Raw genomic sequence first — 17,577 nt, 5'->3', positions numbered from 1 at the left:
TGGACAGTCTCCGCACACAGTGTCAGCGTGCGGACAGGTTACGGCCAGTCCTGAGAGCCACCTCGGAACTCCTTTCTCACAAGCCTTGCGTTGTCATTTCCCAAAATGCTTTTCCCTGCGGTCTTCGTGGTTTTGTGAACGAGTAATTTCGAGGCAGTGGGATTAGGGTCCTTATTTGGTCATCATCATCATTATTAGGTTCTTGTTATCTTTTGTTGGGGTGTCATGTATAATAAAGTGCATAAATCTTAAGTATGCAGCTTGATGGGATTTTTACATTCCTATACACCTGTGTAAACACAACCCAGATTGAGATTCAGAATATTCCCATCACTTCCAAACTTCCCTTACCTCACCATCCAGCCAATAGCGGACACCCCTCACCAACCTCTTTCCTGACTATCACCGTGAAGTCATGGCCTCCTTGGCCTGTTCCTGACCATCTTAAAAAAATATCTTACTGTGTGTATTCTTCTGGCTCTTGCTTCTTTGGATCAACATGTCTGTGAAATGCTTCCTTCTTAGTGTTTTTGTTTCGTTTTAGTTGTGTCAACGTAAAAGTAAAAACTTTCAAACCTGTGAAGAATTTTTGTGAGTTTATTTGAGCCAAACTGTCAACAATTGCTGGGAAGCAAAATCTCAACGGACTGAGGTAATGCTCTGGAGAATGGCAGTTTTGCACTTTATTTTACACATTACAATCAAAAGAGGAGATGTATATGAAATCCACTGGTGATAGATTAGGGAGGCAGGAGAAAGCCGGGGGAGGGGGAGGAACCTCTGGGATTGGATAAAAAGTAAAATGATAGACACATACTTCTTTTACATATAGGTGGGTATAGGATAGTTAACAGAAAACAATAAACTCAATAACAGTTAGGGGACTTATGGTCTTGGTCCCCAATTACTGCAGGTGCCCGTGCTTTAAGGGGTCCGGAAAAAGGAAAATTACTTTGACTTTCCAACGATAAGTTATCACAGATGCAAAAAGACAATGACAGGCTCAGTTAGGGTAAAGACTGGCCTTTGTCAGGGAAGATACTGGCCTGGGACATGACTACCCACCATCCGCTGTTTTTAGCTAAAATGTTTTAATTTCAGACTACCATAAATACAATTTAATGTGTATTTATCACAAAGTAACCTTTTGGTTACTTTAGGTCTCTGAGTTTGCAAGGCCACGATGCAGGCCTTCTCTGAGCTGGTCAGGTTAGCATAGGGCCCCTGTTTGTCCAGAGCTGCCTTGTGGAATATTGTAAGACTAGTCCCCTTTTGATCTCTTCTCCAGTTCATGAACATTTGGGTTGTTTCCACTTTGGGGCTACTTATGCAAAGTGCTGAGGTCCCAGAAAATCTTAGCATATTGTTCGTGAATTCCAAAGAAATAACTGGGAGGACTGACTGTGAAAGACATGGGTTTATTAGGACTTAACGTGTGTCCCAGTGGCGACCAATCAGTGAAGTTTGCCACCACATTGGCTGCCACCTGTGACGTTGTCCCACTAAGTCCCATCTGGCCTGCGGACAGGCCACACTGGGGGTGGCCAGCTGGTGCTATTGTTTTGCCGCCACCCAGACTTTCCCAACACAAGGTTTTATGGAGTACAAAAAAAAAAAAAAAAAAAAAAAACAGAGAAAAACAAGACACACAGAGGAAGGGGTATGTGCTATGTGAATCAAAATACTAGCTATTTACAATCGAGGCTCACATCTAGAAGCAGTTTCTATTTGGCGAAGAAGAAGAAGGAGAAAGAGGAGGAGGAGGAGGAGGAGGGGGAGGAGGAGAAGAAGAAGAGGAAGAAGTTGATGTCCTAAGACCTCTGCTGCTGCTGTTGCTGCTGCTGCTGCTGCTGCTTCTTCTTCTTTTTTTAAAAAATGTATTTTTAATGATTTCAGAGAGGAAGGGAGAGGAAAAGAGAGAGAAACATCGACATGAAAGACAAACATCAATCAGCTGCCTACTGAAAGTCCTATGGGGGATTGCGATCTCAGCCCGGGTATGTGCCCTGACCAAGAACCGAACTGATGAGCTCTCGGGACATGTGTTGACTTTCAACCACTGAGCCACATCAGCTGAGCCCTGCTTGCTTTCATAAGACCTGTTTCAGTTGGTCTCTGCTGGCCTGGGAGCCCCTGAAAGACAGGGCCATGGCCCACAAAGGCAGTGTGGGTGTTCCTTATTGATACACCCAGGACCCAAGAAGGGAGTACCTTCCTCCCTGTGTCTTCCTGCTTAGTTTTGGGGGTGGAGTTGACCTTGGGGAGGAACTGGATTTGACAGAAAATCACAAACCCCTGTTTAAGCTCCCAGAAACACCCAGTGTATGTGGTAAACTGACCAGAATGGAAAATACTGCTGCTGCGCAGCCCTAGGCTGGCTCAGACAATACTTGCCAAGTTGCCTTGGTTTACTGGGCACTCGGTAAGCATCTATGCACTGAACACTGCTCCTTATCTGCATTACCTTGTTGGAACCACAGGAGAGCCCTGAGAGGCAGAGGCTATTAGTATCCTGATTTATAGATGAGGAAACCCAGCTGCAGGGAATCACCAGCCTGACAATGCAGAGTCAGGATTAAACTCACCTTACCCCAAAGCTGAGCTCTGCTGCACCTGTTTGGTCTAACAACCCCTGTAGTTTGTGGGGACTGAGGTGGCAGAGTGGGAGAGGTGTAACAGTCGGTATTGAGACATAGTGGATGGTGTGAGACGTAGTGGAAGGTCCAGGAGAAGATTAGAAGGGCTGGTGCCATTTCCTGGAGAGGACTGACCTTGGGTGAGGTGCCCTGCCACTGGATGGGAAAGGAGCAAATCACAACCACGATGTGTTCTCACAGCAGGTGCTCAGTTTTTACCTACAAATGAATGGTGTCAGGAATGCCACACTGCAAGAGGAACGGGGCATGGATATAGGTGGCATAAGGACAACACTATTTAATAGTGTTGCATGGATTTAAATTGTACTAGAAAATACAAGTAGCCAATGAGCCTGAATTTTCACCTTTGAGGAGCTAAGCAAAAAAATGGGGCCATTGATAAAAGACTCAGGTGGCAAAAAAATTACATTCCACCTAAATATTCTTCAACATGGGATTGGTTAAATAAAAGTTCAGTCAAGCCGAAACCAGTTTGGCTCAATGGATAGAGCGTCGGCTTGGGGACTGAAGGGACCCGGGTTCAATTCCGGTCAAGGGCATGTACCTTGGTTGCGGGCATATCCCCAGTAGCGGGTGTGCAGGAGGCAGCTGATTGATGACTCTCTCTCATCGATGTTTCTAACTCTCTATCTCTCTCCCTTCCTCTCTGTACAAAATCAATAAAATATATTTATAAAAAAAAAATAAAATAAAAAAAAATAAAACTTCAGTCAAAAAATGGAGATTGAGCAGCCATCATAAAGATGATGGAGTTCTGCGCATGCAAAGTCAACACATAAAACACAGTGTGTGTCTGGTTAGTGTGGCTCAGTGGTTAATTATCAACCCATGAACCAAGAGGTCACCGGTTCGATTCCCGGTCAGGATACATGCCTGGATTTCGGGCTTGATCCTCAGTGGGGAGTTTGCAGGAGGCAACCAATCAATGATTCTCTCTCATCATTGATGTTTCTATCTCTCCCTCCCTCTCCTTTCCTCTCTGAAATCAAGAAAAAAATATTTAAAAATTTAAAAAACCTTGCATTGAGCATGTTCATGGCAGCACTATTCACAATAGTAGAAAAGGTGTGTTATGCAAAGTGCTGAGGTCCCAGAAAACCTCAGCATATTGTTCGTGGATTCCAAAGAAAGAAAGAAACCAGAGGGCTGGCTGTGAAGGACGTGGGTTTTTCAGGACTTATGTGAGCACTGGTGGTGGTCAATCAGTTAAGTTTATTGCCGCACCAGCTGCCCCTGTGAAATTGAACTGCAAAGTCCCTCCCAGCCTGGGAGGGGCTGCACCGGGGCAGCCTGCCGTGCTGTTTCACTGCCACCAGACTTTCCCAGCACAAGGTTCTAGAAAATACATAGAAAAACAGGGCATGCACTGCGGGAGGGACGGGCCTGTGTGAAATCAAAACACTAGCTGTTTCCCAGCCTGTGTGGTTCAGTGGTTGAGCATGAGCCAGGAGATCACAGTTAGTTAGGGCACATGCCTATTGAGGGGTGTGCAAGAGGCAGCCAATCGATGATTCTCTCTCATCATTGATGTTTCTACCTCTCTCTTCCTCTCTGAAATCAACAATATATTGAAAAAACATATAAAATATTAAAACAAACAAACAAAAACACTAGCTGTTGAGCCCTGGCCAGTGTCAGCCCACGCACCAAGGGCCACAGGTTCGATTCTCAGTCAAGGGCATGCACGTGGGTTGCAGGCCCATTCTCTGGCCTCAGTAGGGGAAAGTGTGAGAGGTAATCAATTGCTGTGTTTCACATCAATGTTTCTCTGTTTCTCTGTCTCTCTTTCCCTCCCTCCCTTCCACTCTCTAAAAATCAATGGGAAAAATATCCTCGGATGAGGATTAACCAAAAAAACAACAACAACCAAAACACCACTAACTGTTTACAATCTAGAAGCAGTTTCTCTTTGGCATTCCTTCTGGCCATGTTCCCGAGGCCTCTCAGTCCACTTACAGGTGGTCTTCACTCTATTTCCAATAGGGTGGGAGCGGCCCATGTTCCCATTTACCACACAAGGTGGAAACAACCCAAATGTAATGAATGGATAAATAAATTGTGATGTATCCATATAATTATTCATCCACAAAAAGGAATCAAGTACTGCTACATGCAACAACCTGGATGTGTTGGTGGTGGCGAGAATGGCCCCAGGTATTAGGTGGGTGGGGTCAGACTGCACCTTGGTACTTGAGTTCTGGCTAGAAAAGAATTCCGAGCCAAAACTCAAACTATAAGAGAACATTTATTTAGAAAATCTCAGAGGTGGAAGAAGTGAGTGGCAGAAGAAATGGGCTCAGGATGTAGCATGCCTTGTGGGGGAGGGAAGAGGCATAGGAGGGGGAAGGTGGAGGGTGTGCTCAGGGGAGGGAGAGCAAGCAGGGTCCTCCACCCTAAGGACTTTAAGGGTGGGAATTTTAGGGGCAATCCTTGGGGAGGATCCCTATAGAATATTCATCAACTTGACAGTTGTATCTTTTTTTATTTTTTTAAATACATTTTTTTTAAAATATATTTTTTATTGATTTTTCACAGAGAGGAAGAGAGTGGGATAGAGAGTTGGAAACATTGATGAGAGAGAATCATCGACCAGCTGCCTCCTGCATACTCCCCACTGGGGATGTGCCCGCAACCAAGGTACATGCCCTTGACCGGAATCGAACCCGGGACCCCTCAGTCCGCAGGCCGACGCTCTATCCACTGAGCCAAACCGGTGCCGGCTTTTAAATACATTTTATTGATTTTATTTACAGAGAGAACGGGAGAAGGAGAGTTAGAAATATGGATGAGAGAAACATCAATCAGCTGCCTACTGCACGCCCCCTACTGGGGATGTGCCCGCAATCAAGGTACATGCCCTTGATTGGAATTGAACCTGGGACCCTTGAGTCCACAGGCCGACACTATCCACCGAACCAAACCGGTTGGGCTTGTTGCTTTTCTGTAACTGAAGTACAACTGAAGCCTAGATGTTATCCCTCAGGGTTAATGCTTAAGGGCTATTCTCCAGTCCCCTTGTTCACCCCCAACTCCCAACCCCATGACTAGCAACATGCCAGGGGAGGCAAGGTCAGGGCAGGGTCCAAACAGCGTGACCAGTGATATGGAAGGTCAGTGGGTCTAAATTGCATGATTAGAAATGTGCCAGGGGAGGAAAGGTTACCTTGAGGGCAAGGTCCTTGTTTTTCCAGCTTTGTCTGCTGCTTGGCACCCAGGGCTTCCCACCCCGGTGACTTACAGGACCTAGCCCCTTGTTCTGATCATGTCTCACTGCTACCACAGATGAATTTTGAAAACATTATGCTAGGCAAAAGAAGTCAGAGGGTGCCCAGCTGGAGTGGCTCTGTGGTTGTGCACTGACCTATGAACCAGAAGGTCACGGTTTGATTCCCAGACAGGGTACATGCCTGGGTTGCCAGCTTCATCCCCAATGGGGTGGGGAGGGGGCATGCAGGAGGCAGCCCATCAGTGATTCTCTTCATTGATGTTTCTCCCTCTCTCCCTCTCCCTACTTCTTGGAGATCAATAAAAGAAAGAAAGAAAGAAAGAAAGAAAGAAAGAAAGAAAGAAAGAAAGAAAGAAAGAAAGAAAGAAACCAGAGGCAAAAGACCACAGGTATAATTTTATTTCTATGAAATGTCCAGAAATGGTAAATCCATAGAAACAGAGTGGTTGCCAGGGGTTGGGGTAAGGGGATAATGGAGAGTGACTGCTAATGGGTACGGGTTTTCTTTTGAAATGACAAAAGTTCTGAAATTAGATGATGGCGATGGTTGCACAACATTGCGAATGTTCTAACTGTCGCTAATGATACATTTTATGTGTATTTATCACAACTTAAAAAATATACACAAAAGAATAAGAGGCTTAGTGAAGCTAGCTGCGCGTGAGCCATTCCAAACTCGGTTTTACTCCATGACCCGGGCAACCAACAAGGGACGTTCTGACACCTGGTGGGGTTCGGTGACTGGAGGGCCCCACAGGGCCCTCTGCAGCTGAGATCCCGAGCCTGGATCCCGGCGTGGTGCCCAGGGCCATAGCACATTCTCAAGGCTGGCAGGGTGGCGCCGCCGGGCCGCCTCGCCCCTACACTCCAGCTCTCAAGTCCTGATGCAGCTTTCGGAACCGAGCCCAGCCCCTTCCAGTCCCGCCCCAGCCTTTCGTTCTCCTCTAGCACGGAACCAAACCAAAGAGCCCTCCTCTGGATCCAGACCGCAGCTTGAAAGTCGCTCCACTGTAAACCGAGCACCCCTAAGAAGCCCCGCCCATCACCTCCATTATAAGCTCCGCCCCACCCGCCAATCAAACAAACCTGGCCCCGCCCCGCCATCCCCGCGTCGTCTTTCTCGCTCCGGCGCGGCCCGTTGTTATGACGACACGGTCGTAAATCCGCCATCTTCCTGCGGCGCGTTGCGACATGGAGGGCGCAATGGCAGTGCGGGTGACGGCCGCGCATACGGCAGAAGCCCGGGCCGAAGCCAGGAGGGAAGCGGGCGAGGGCGGGGTCGAGTCGGCGTCGGCGGCGGCCTTGGCCCCTGGCGGCTTCCTCGGCCTCCCGGCGGCCTTTAGCGAGGAAGGTAACACGGCCGGATGCGGCGGGGTGTGGCCGGGGTGGGGGCCACTCTGCCGGGAACGGCGGAGGCTCCGATTGCCTGAGCTGCAGGCGCCGCTGCCTTTCCCAGACCCGGGTTTCACGGGACCCCTCTGACACCTGCGCGAGTCCCCGGGGTCCTCAGACTCTGGGGCCTCCCCTGCGGGCCGCCAGCCCTCCCCGTGTGTCCCGGTGCTTACTCTGGGTCCTCACAGTTGCCCAAGCCTTCGGGGCCGTCCGCACATAGACCTCCACGAACGCCTCCGCCGCCAGCCCTGCCCGCAGCCCCGCCGCCCGCCGGCCCCTCAGCTTCCTGTCTGGGCCCGGCGCCGCTCTCCCCGGGCCCCCTCCCTTGGCACCTGACGGGCCGCCAGGGCCCTGGCTGGGCTGTGCCGGGGGCTCCAGGAGGCGGGGCCTCGGGCTTCTGCAGGATTTGGGCTTTAGGCTGGCGCTTGGGGAGGAGAGCCGCTGCACTGCCGCCAGCCTGCGGGCTCCGTCCCAGACCTGCCCGGGTCTAGCTATTTGATCCTGGGCAGGTGACCGCACACCTCCCTCTCCATTTCCTGTTACAAATGGGGGTGCTGCTGATAACACGGTATCAAGCACTTAATCCGTGTCAGCTTTTCTCATCCTCAAACCAACTCTGGGCACTATTGTTGTTGTTATTCCCATGTTTCGAGGGAGGAATATTGTTCAAAAATGTGGAAGCGACCAGGTCACACAGCTAGTAAGTAGCAAGGACTGGATTGGATTCCAGGACTGTGAGACAGCTCAACACACTCCTTAGCTTCTGCGTTCTGCCATTGCACAGGGCGGCGGTGAGAATGGAAATAGAGCGGGTAAATCAGTGCTGGGACACACTGAGGGCTCATTCACAGAGAAGTAGCTTTTGGAGATAGAAGTGAGGTCTCTGCCCTCTGAGCTTGTCCCATGCAGCTGTAGACTGGGCCAGACAGGAGGAGATTGGCTAGTGATAGTGGGTTGGTGGTCATTGTCCCTACAGCATTCCTATTCCTGGCACAGTTTTTTTCTTACTCCTTATTCCAGCTTGGGGAGGGACAGTACCAGCAGGGGCAGGGCCAGCTTGAAGAGAGGTCTCTTTGGAGATTGGCATTGTCTCAGCATCACATGGGCTGGGTGTGTCCCCTTCTGCGGCAGAGTTCCTTCAACCGCGATGCCCTGGTGCCGAGTCAGACTCGGCAAGTTAAAAGGGTGGCGGACACCTCAGTGCTTGGCTTGTGACTCTGAGCCATCTGGATGGGACTGCCCTCTGTCAGGTGGCCCGTAGGCGAGTCATGGCTGGAGTTTGGCACTTCGTTTGTTCATTCATTCAATAGACATTGACCGCCCCTGTGCACCAGGCCTGGGTTTGACCCTAATGTGGGACTGCACAGGAGATGATGGAAACCTCCCCATCCCTCGTATAAACCGATTTCTGGACCCTCAGGTTGAGGCTCTGGTCCCAACAGTCACCAGCTGGGTGGCCTTGAATCTCAGATTGCTTTTCTCGAGTGGAAATGGTGATTTCCATTTCCCCAGGGTGCTGTGTGGATGTGGTGACATCCCCAGGGAGGTGCCTGGCATGTGGCAGGGACTCAGTGAGCGGGAGGGGCAGGCACTGGCTGCTTGTCCCACGTGGTGAGGGGCTCAGGTGCTGTGGCCCGAGAGCCTGGAGCCCCTCCCGGGTTCCATCCTGATGTCATCACCAGAGCAGGGAGGTGCTGCCTGTTGGGACCAAGGAAGCACCAAGTCAGAGTGATTGTGGGTCAGGGTGCCCCCTCTTCTGTGTTTGCCAAGGGCCGACCTCTTAGCCAGAGCCCCGTGGGCACCAGCACCTCTTCTCCCTCTGTGTACTCTGTACTGGGTCAGCCCATTTTGCAGTTGAGGGAACAGACCCAGATGTGGTCCTTGAGGTACCCAAGGTCACATGCAAACCCTATACACCACTGTCCCCAAACTGGGTTGGTCAAATGCCTCTGCCTCACGACCGCCTCTCTGGGCTCCCCTCCCCTCGTCTCTGAGGTGGGGGCTTTGGACACGACGGCCTCAGTGGATTCCTGCAGAGCTGACCTCCAGAGGATGGGCTTGCACCTTGGGCTCCGGGGAGTGCTCTCAGCCCCTCTGGGAGGGCCAGGGAGGGCGCTTCTGGTTCTGATGCCACCCTGGGTGGATTTGGATGGGCCTGGAAGTCCTGCCAAGCCCCACTGACCTCAGGCTCGTTACAGATGAGGACGATGTGCACAGATGCGGCCGCTGCCAGGCGGAGTTCACTGCTCTGGAGGACTTTGTTCAGCACAAGCTCCAGAAGGTCTGCCAGCGGGCTCCCCAGGAGGCCGTGCCTGCCACCCCTGCGGCTGCTGCGCTGCTGGGTCAGGCGGTAAGCCCACCACCCACACACGCGGCTGAGGAGGAGGTGGCCTGCGGGACAGGCCTGTGCAGCTGGTTCCGTGATACTGGGGCAGGCAGAGAGCAGGCATCCGGCTTTGTGGCTCTGAGATGACTGCCCCCTGTCGGGGTGAGGGGGGATTTGGCTCTGTTACCAAGAGCCTGATGGAGCTCTAGGATTTCCTGGACGGCCTGGCCTGGCCTTCTCAGCAGCCTCTGGCCGAAGCATATGCAGTTGGGGCCTATGGTCCCTCCTTTCTTGTGGCCCAAAGTTCTGTCTTGGCTCAGGGGTATCATGATGGTTTTTGTATTTTTGGCCTGTCGTCTATCCTGTACACATAGTTCTTTGGATCCCACAAACAGAGCATGGCTTTGGATCCTGCCACCCCATAATAAAAATGGCCGACTTTGTTGCACCCCATGCATGCTTGGGGCTGTACATTAAGGCCCACAGCGCCCTGCACAGTGGGCGCTCTTGTTCCCTCGGAGGAAGTGGGAAAGGAGGCTCCAAGACAAGCCAGTTGCCTCAGGTCACTCCAGGGAGTAGCCCAGAGGACAGTGGGCCCAGAGTTGTCTTACTTCGGCCCTGTGCGCCGAACGTGCCCCTCCCAGAAGTGCCCTCTCCTCTAGGAAGGGCCCTGGACCCACACTCCCAGAGCCCTTTCCTCTGACTCCTGGCTGGGCTGGTGGGTGCAATTGCTTTCCTTCACATCTTCGTTCCCGCACAGCCAGCTGAGCTTCGAGCCGGAGCTCTGATCACTTCCTTCTGGAGTGCTCCCTGAGGGTGCTTGGTGCTCCGTGTTCCTCAGTGGCCAAAGGAGTTAGAGTGATGGGGCCGGCACCCTGGGCCAGGCTGGGGGTTGGGCTCAGAGTAGGGACTCCCTTGGGGGACAGGAGCGCCTCCGCCCAGCCATCTTGCATGGACATAAAACCAAGCCTGCACTCGCCAAACCAGGAGGCTCCGGAGCCCCACAGACAGTTCCTTTTGTGCCTTGTTCGCCATTGACAGGTGGTCCCGGCCGGGGCCAGTCCGGAGGAGCCCATCACTTTGGCCCACATTGTGGTGGAGGCAGCCGCTCTGACACCGGACATCAGCCACACGCCGGACATTGTTGGTAAGCTGGCCCCACTGGGCATGTCCGCTCCTGGCTCTGAGCCCTGCGGTGTCGCTGACCTGGTAGCCGTCAGTGGTCAGGGCTGGAGGCTGGGGACCTCTGCTGCCCACACTCCTCTGCTCCCCGAGAGCAAGGCCTGGCCCAGCAGGAACTGAGACCTCGGTGTACCTTCCCTGGGGGGCTGAGCATCAGGCCCTCCCCGGCCGGAGGAGGGGAAGCATGTGGCCTGGGCTGTCCTAGGATCTCCCCTACTTTTCTGCTCCCCCCGGGTTCCTTTCTCTTTCCCACAGTTGGCTTTGGAGATTCCGGGTGGGTATGCATGGGGTGCATCTGCTGCTCCAGCGCGGCCATGACCTGCCGTCTGACCTTGGCCTTCTACTCCCCAGTGCTCACTCCTTGTGGGGGTAGTGATTCCTGACCTGATTCTCACAAGGCTTTTATGAGCATACAACGCCAAGTCAGCCTCTTTGATGGCTTTTTTTAAAGTTACCATAGGGGAGGGGTGTTGAAAGGTTTGGATTGGATCACACACTCATTAATTGGGGACAGGCCAATGCAGGGGGACATTCAAAGGGAAGCCCAGGGCTGGGGCAGGGGGTGAGGCGGGTGAGGGTGGGGGAGGGGAGGTGCTGGGTGTGTGCACAGCAGTGGAGGGAGGCTGGGTTGAGCCTGCTGCCTCGGGGAGATTGGGAAGGGAATGGTGGTTACCTGGGGAGCCTGCTGGGCAGAGACTTTGACAGGTGCATGAGTGGGTTGAGGAGCTAAACAGGAAGTTTGGGCAACAGGTAGAATTTGCCCTTGGGAAGCTCTTAGGACCAGCTGGGGTAGAAGGAAGTGGTTGGTGGTGGAGGAGATGTGGGGGAGGGGAGCAGGCTTTTTGCCAAGGCCCCACCTCACGGAGGAGATGGGACACCTGTCCTTGTCTCCATGCTATCTTTCCCCTGAGATTCCTGTGGACACGGAGGTTCATCTGGAGCCACTCTGGCACAGGAATGTTGTCATGTGGGAGGTGGGGCCGTGCTCCAGCCCTGGCTTGGTGTTTGGTTTCTGGGGTGGGTAGTGTCATATAGAAAAACAAGTTCCCTGCCCTGGCTGGGTGGCTCGGATGCTTGGAGTGCTGTCCTGTACACCAAAAGGTTGTAGGTTCTGTTTCCGGTGAGGGCACCTATGGGAGGCAACTGAACAATGTTTCTCTCTCACATTGATGTTTCTCTCTCCCCCTTCCTCTCTCTCTAAAAATCAAAAGCATATCCTTGGGTAAAAATTAAAAAAATAAAAATAAAGGAAAAAGATGCCAAAACCGGTTTGGCTCAGTGGATAGAGCGTCGGCCTGCGGACTGAAGGGTCCCAGGTTCAATTCCGGGCAAGGGCATGTACCTTGGTTGCGGGCACATCTCCAGTAGGGGGTGTGCAAGAGGCAGCTGTCTGATGATTCTCTCTCATCGATGTTTCTAGCTCTCTATCCCTCTCTCTTCCTCTCTGTAAAAAATTGATAAAATATATATTAAAAAAAAGCAAAAAAAAAAAAAAAGAAAGAAAGAAAAAAGAAAAACAAATTTTCTGTGATTGGGTAGCATCTACGGGCTGCAGATGCTTGTCCAGTCAGGCATCTTCCCACCACCCTGACCTCCAGCCTGCCCATGCCTCAGCTCGGCAGCTCTGAGGGCTCCTCTCGGCACCCCCTGCCTCTCCTGCACCCTTTGGGGTTTCTTTTTGCAGACATCCTGAGTGCCCCAAATGTCCCCTGGTGTTAGCTGCCCAGGATTGGCCAGACTCTACACTACCACCTGCTGTTGTCCCAGGGCTGGGAGTTCCGTGTCCTTGCATGGCCAGCGGGGGCTGCTGGGGCTGATTAGCAGCTAGATACCCACTCCTGCCTCTTCTTGGGAAACAAACTTGCATTTCTTCTAAAAATATATATATTTTTATTGATTTTTTACAGAGAGGAAGGGAGAGGGAGAGAGTCAGAAACATCGATGAGAGAGAAATATCAATCAGCTGTCTCTTGCACACCCCCCCACTGGGGATGTGCCCGCAACCAAGGTACATGCCCTTGACTGGAATCAAACCTGAGACCCTTCAGTCTGCAGGCTGACGCTCTATCCACTGAGCCAACTGGCCAGGGCTAACCTTGCATTTCACTTGTTACCGCTTCCCTGAACCTTTGGTCTACTATATGACACATTCTGGGGCAGAGGAAAGATAAAGCATCAGGCATGCTTTATCGTCTTATTATTATTATTATTATTATTATTATTAATATATTTATTGATTTCAGAGGAGGGAGGAGAGAGAGAGAGAAACATCAATGATGAGGGGAGATCATCGATTGGCTGCCTTCTGCCCACCCTCTACTGGGGATCGAGCTGGCAGCCCAGGCATGTGCCCAGACTGGAAACTGACGCTCAGCCCCGAGCCACACTGGCTCGTTCCTGGTTTGTTGTGCTTCTGTTCTACTCGGAGGGAATGACTTGTCAAAACATGGTGCCAGCCTGATTGAGGCTTCAAAGAAGCCGTTTCACAACCATTTCCAACTGTCACTTTCATGAACAGAAATTTGTGAAGTGTTTACAGCTTAGCTTTACACATTGTCAGATTTATTTATTTTAAATATGTTTTTATTGATGAGAGAGAGAGCAAGGGAGGGAAGAGAGAAAAAATTGATGTGAGAGAAAAACATCTATTGGCTGCCTCCTGCACACTCCCACCCTGGATCGAGCCCCCAGTCCCGGCACGTGCCCTGACAGGATCAAATTGGCGACCTCCCAGGGCAAGAGATGAGCTACGCTAGACAGGGCACACTGGCTGATTCTTGTACGTGTCCTTAATGGGGATCGAACTCACATTGGGATGGCACTCCAACCAATTGAGCTACCGGCCAGGGTGCTTGTCAGATTCTTCAGCGCTCTCACAGGTGAGGAGCCTCAGGCTGTCCCAGGTGTCTCGTGAGCCTTCACTTTCAGGCCGGCCCCTTGCCTGCCTGCTTCAGAGCGGACGCTAGTGGTCACTCTGGAGGCATTTTCTTACGTTAGTGGGAGCGGGGGCAGCAAGCAGGGGAGATTATAGTGAGCCGGTTGGCCTGCCCACTGGCTCTGTGTTGGGTACCCCATCGCCCTTAGAAGTGGTAGGACCCCTGTGCACATCTCGGGCAGTACTCCTCTTGGCTTAGGGGAGGGGGCGTTTGCTCTCCGTGGGCTCCACTGGGCACATTCTGGGGGCCTGGGACTTCTCTAGGCCGCTCCAGGGCACCCCAGCTGTCCTCCTGGGCCAGGATCCCAGGGGGCGGAGACTCAGGCTGAACTGCTTTCCTTTAGACAATGGACACATCAAAGAGGTCATTGTGGCTGCTGAGGTGGATCCAGACGACAATGAGATGGCGGAGGCCTCGGGCAGCCCTGAGCATCAGGGGCCTGGGCTGGCCGGGCAGGGGGAACAGGCCCAGCTCAAGTTGCTGGTGAACGAGGATGGCCGCTATGTGTGTGCGTTGTGTCACAAGACCTTCAAGACGGTGAGCCCCAGGCCTGGGCTGGGTCAGCCAAGGGGACCAGCCTCCTGCCCAGGGAGCTGCCTGAGCCTCGCTGCCCCTCCCCCTCAGGGAAGCATCCTCAAGGCCCACATGGTCACCCACAGCAGTCGTAAGGACCACGAGTGCAAGCTGTGCGGGGCCTCCTTCCGGACCAAGGGCTCGCTCATCCGGCACCACCGGCGGCACACAGGTGAGCGAGCCCGTGCGGGGCGCCCCCCTGCCCCCGGCGGAGGCTGTGGCTCCGGGCCGCCCTCTTTACCCAAAGCTGGCTCCCTCCCGCAGATGAGCGGCCCTATAAGTGTGCCAAGTGTGGAAAGAGCTTCCGGGAGTCAGGGGCACTGACCCGGCACCTCAAGTCTCTCACCCCGTGCACTGAGAAGATCCGATTCTCCATGAGCAAGGACGTGGTTGTTGGCAAAGAGGACGCGCATGCAGGTCAGCACGGCGAAGGCTCCCTGTTCCAGCCCCGGAGCCGCGCTGGCCAGGGAGGCTTCTTCACGGACTCTTCCTGGTTCTGCCTTAAAGGGCCCGGAGCCTCCGCCATGGGGACCGTGCCATCGTCACCGGCGATAGGAGAGCCCATGGAGACATCGCCCGTGATCCATCTGGTGACGGATGCCAAGGGCACTGTCATTCATGAAGTCCATGTCCAGATGCAAGAGCTTCCTCTGGGCATGAAAGCCCTGACTCCAGAGGTGGGGGCCGCCTGGGGCGTGGCCTCTGGCTGCTCAGGGCCGGCTCTGTCCGGCACCGGCTCCAGTGGGAATGGGACTGACTGGGCCTGCACCCTGTTTGGTTGCAGAGGTGATGAAAGACCAATGGCTGCCCTAGATGGGGCAGGCAGGAGCAGGCGGGCGTGGACGCGGGGCTCCCGGGGGCATTCTTGAGGGAAGATACTGGGTGTGCACAGTGGGCCTGGGCCCCTTGGATTTCTCCTGCGTGGCGGGTTCGGGTGGGTGCCATGTGCTGAGCCGCCCGGCCAACCTCCCTCCCTCCCTCCCTCCACCTCCCCCGCAGCCCCCTGCTCCCAAGGAGCGTCCCTGTTCCGGCGAGGACAGTCGGGAGAACCTGCTGCACCAGGCCATGCAGAACTCGGGCATTGTCCTTGAGCGGGTCACTGGGGAGGAGGGGGCCCTGGAACCAGTCCCTCCCGCTGCGTCCAGTGCCCAGCCCCTAGGAGACGGTCCCCCAGGACTGCCGCTGCTGGAGGTGGAGCAGGTGGAGACAGTAGGTACCTGTGCTGCCAGTGTGCTCGTTCCTGGGGGCCGCACCTTAGATGGAGCTGCTCATTACACTGGCCTGGCCGCCAGCCTCCTCGCTGTCCTCCCTGCTGTCCCTTTCTGCAGTGACTTTGTCCCTGATCTGCTTACCCCTAAGCCCATGATGGAGCCTAAAAGGGTGGGGGTACTACGGGTCTGTCCTTGGCACTGCTGGGGCCCAGCCTGCAGGGGATACTGGAAATGTGCTGTGGTCCCCCGGCAGGTGGCCAGTGAAGCCTCAGCGGTAGCCAGGACCCACCCGTGCCCTCAGTGCAGTGAGACCTTCCCGACAGCTGCCACCCTGGAGGCCCACCGGAGGAGCCACGCAGGTGGGTGGCAGGAGTGTGGGGCCCTGGTCAGCGGATGATCTGAGTGGCCAGGGTGGTCCCTTGGGCAGTGGTGGTCAGGGCAGGCAGCAGGGGGTTGTGGGGGGCCCTCGGGGGTTGGCCGTGGCTGACATTGCCTGCGGCCCCAGGGCCGAAGCTGTTCACGTGTGTGCAGTGTGGCAAGGCCTTCCCCAAGGCCTACCTGCTCAAGAAGCACCAGGAGGTGCACGTGCACGAGCGCCGCTTCCGCTGTGGGGACTGTGGGAAGCTCTACAAGACCATCGCTCACGTCCGCGGCCACCGGCGTGTCCACTCCGACGAGCGGCCCTACCCTTGTCCCGAGTGTGGCAAGCGCTACAAGACCAAGGTGGGCCCTCCAGCCGAGCTCCCTGCTCTGGGCCAGCCCCACCCCTTGTTTCTGCCCAGCCCTCCCGTCACCCCTCTGCCCGGCGTTGGCTCGGACCCTCGCTGCGGCCAGTGAGGCCGCCCCTTCCCTGGGAAAGCCTGTCAGGTGTGGACACGGCCAGGCTGTCCTGACGGGGGGCCTCCTCAGAATGCCCAGCAGGTCCACTTCCGGACGCACCTGGAGGAGAAGCCGCACGTGTGCCCGTACTGCAGCCGCGGCTTCCGGGAGAAGGGCTCGCTGGTGCGGCACGTCCGCCACCACACGGGCGAGAAGCCCTTCAAGTGCTACAAGTGCGGCCGCGGCTTCGCCGAGCACGGCACGCTCAACCGGCACCTGCGCACCAAAGGTGGGAGCTGGTGGGGGCCGAGGGAGGGGGGGAGGGGCAGCAGGAGGCCGGCCCTGACTGAGCTCCCGCCAGGGGGCTGCCTGCTGGAGGTGGAGGAGCTGCTGGTGTCTGAGGAGAGCCCCACAGCGGCTGCCGCTGTCCTGGACGAAGACCCGCACACCGTGCTGGTTGAGTTCTCGTCCGTGGTGGCCGACACCCAGGAGTACATCATTGAGGTGGGTGCAGGGCAGGGCTGGGATGTGGCCCAGGGGCAGGCAGGGTTGACCTCTGTCCCTCTTTCCAGGCCACCACGGATGATGCGGAGACCAGTGAAGCTACAGAGATCATCGAGGGCACCCAGACGGAGGTGAGGGCTGGGGAGAGGGGGCGGGGAGGGGTGGCGCCCTCACCCATCCTGTGGGCTGAGCTGTGAGCCACCCGCAGGTGGACAGCCACATCATGAAGGTGGTGCAGCAGATCGTCCACCAGGCCAGCGCCGGGCACCAGATCATCGTGCAGAATGTGACCATGGACCAGGAGGCGGGGCTGGGTGCGGAAGCAGCTGCTGCGGACACCATTACCATTGCCACCCCCGAAAGCCTGACAGAGCAGGTGGCCATGACGCTGGCTTCAGCCATCAGCGAGGGCACTGTGCTTACTGCCCGTGCGGGTGCAAACGGCACCGAACAGGCTACGGTGACCATGGTTTCGTCGGAGGACATTGAGATCCTGGAGCATGCGGGCGAGCTGGTCATCGCCTCGCCAGAGGGCCAGCTCGAGGTGCAGACTGTCATCGTCTAGCGTGGATCCCACTGGGCGGGGCGGCCTCAGGGACAAGGAACCTGACCGTCCTTCCCACTCCTGCTTGGCCTGCAATGGACGAGACACGCACAGAATCCAGATATTCAGACGTGGGCGTGTAAATAAGAGTTTTTTGTTGCTTTACAATAAAACATGAAAACCCACCACTTGTGATATCGCGGCAGG

The 17,577-nt window shown here is 54.7% G+C and overlaps 1 protein-coding gene across 4 annotated transcripts; it reads left to right on the top strand.

Annotated features, from left to right (window-relative positions):
- The first annotated feature begins 6,265 nt into the window (after positions 1-6,265).
- On the top strand, positions 6,266-17,555 carry E4F1 (E4F transcription factor 1). Of its 4 annotated transcripts, none has more exons than XM_084882284.1 (14): positions 6,266-7,234; positions 9,474-9,625; positions 10,643-10,748; positions 14,063-14,256; positions 14,344-14,464; positions 14,557-14,709; positions 14,800-14,969; positions 15,292-15,501; positions 15,757-15,862; positions 16,009-16,226; positions 16,413-16,611; positions 16,684-16,826; positions 16,895-16,957; positions 17,035-17,555. In XM_084882284.1, exons 1-14 carry the CDS (start codon positions 7,075-7,077, stop codon positions 17,389-17,391), a joined length of 2,352 nt encoding a protein of 783 aa, XP_084738410.1. In that variant the 5' UTR covers positions 6,266-7,074; the 3' UTR covers positions 17,392-17,555. The 4 variants fall into 4 exon arrangements, with proteins under 4 accessions (XP_084738410.1, XP_084738409.1, XP_084738411.1 ...); XM_084882283.1 differs by having other exon boundaries at positions 15,754-15,862; XM_084882285.1 differs by lacking the exon at positions 15,292-15,501.
- Positions 17,556-17,577: the final 22 nt, after the last annotated feature.

The sequence above is a fragment of the Pipistrellus hanaki genome, assembly GCF_964339955.1.
Source record: "Pipistrellus hanaki genome assembly, chromosome: 4".
Classification (NCBI taxonomy): domain Eukaryota; kingdom Metazoa; phylum Chordata; class Mammalia; order Chiroptera; family Vespertilionidae; genus Pipistrellus; species Pipistrellus hanaki.
Note: the sequence above shows the minus strand (reverse complement) of the source record. Positions and strands in the feature narration are given on the sequence as shown.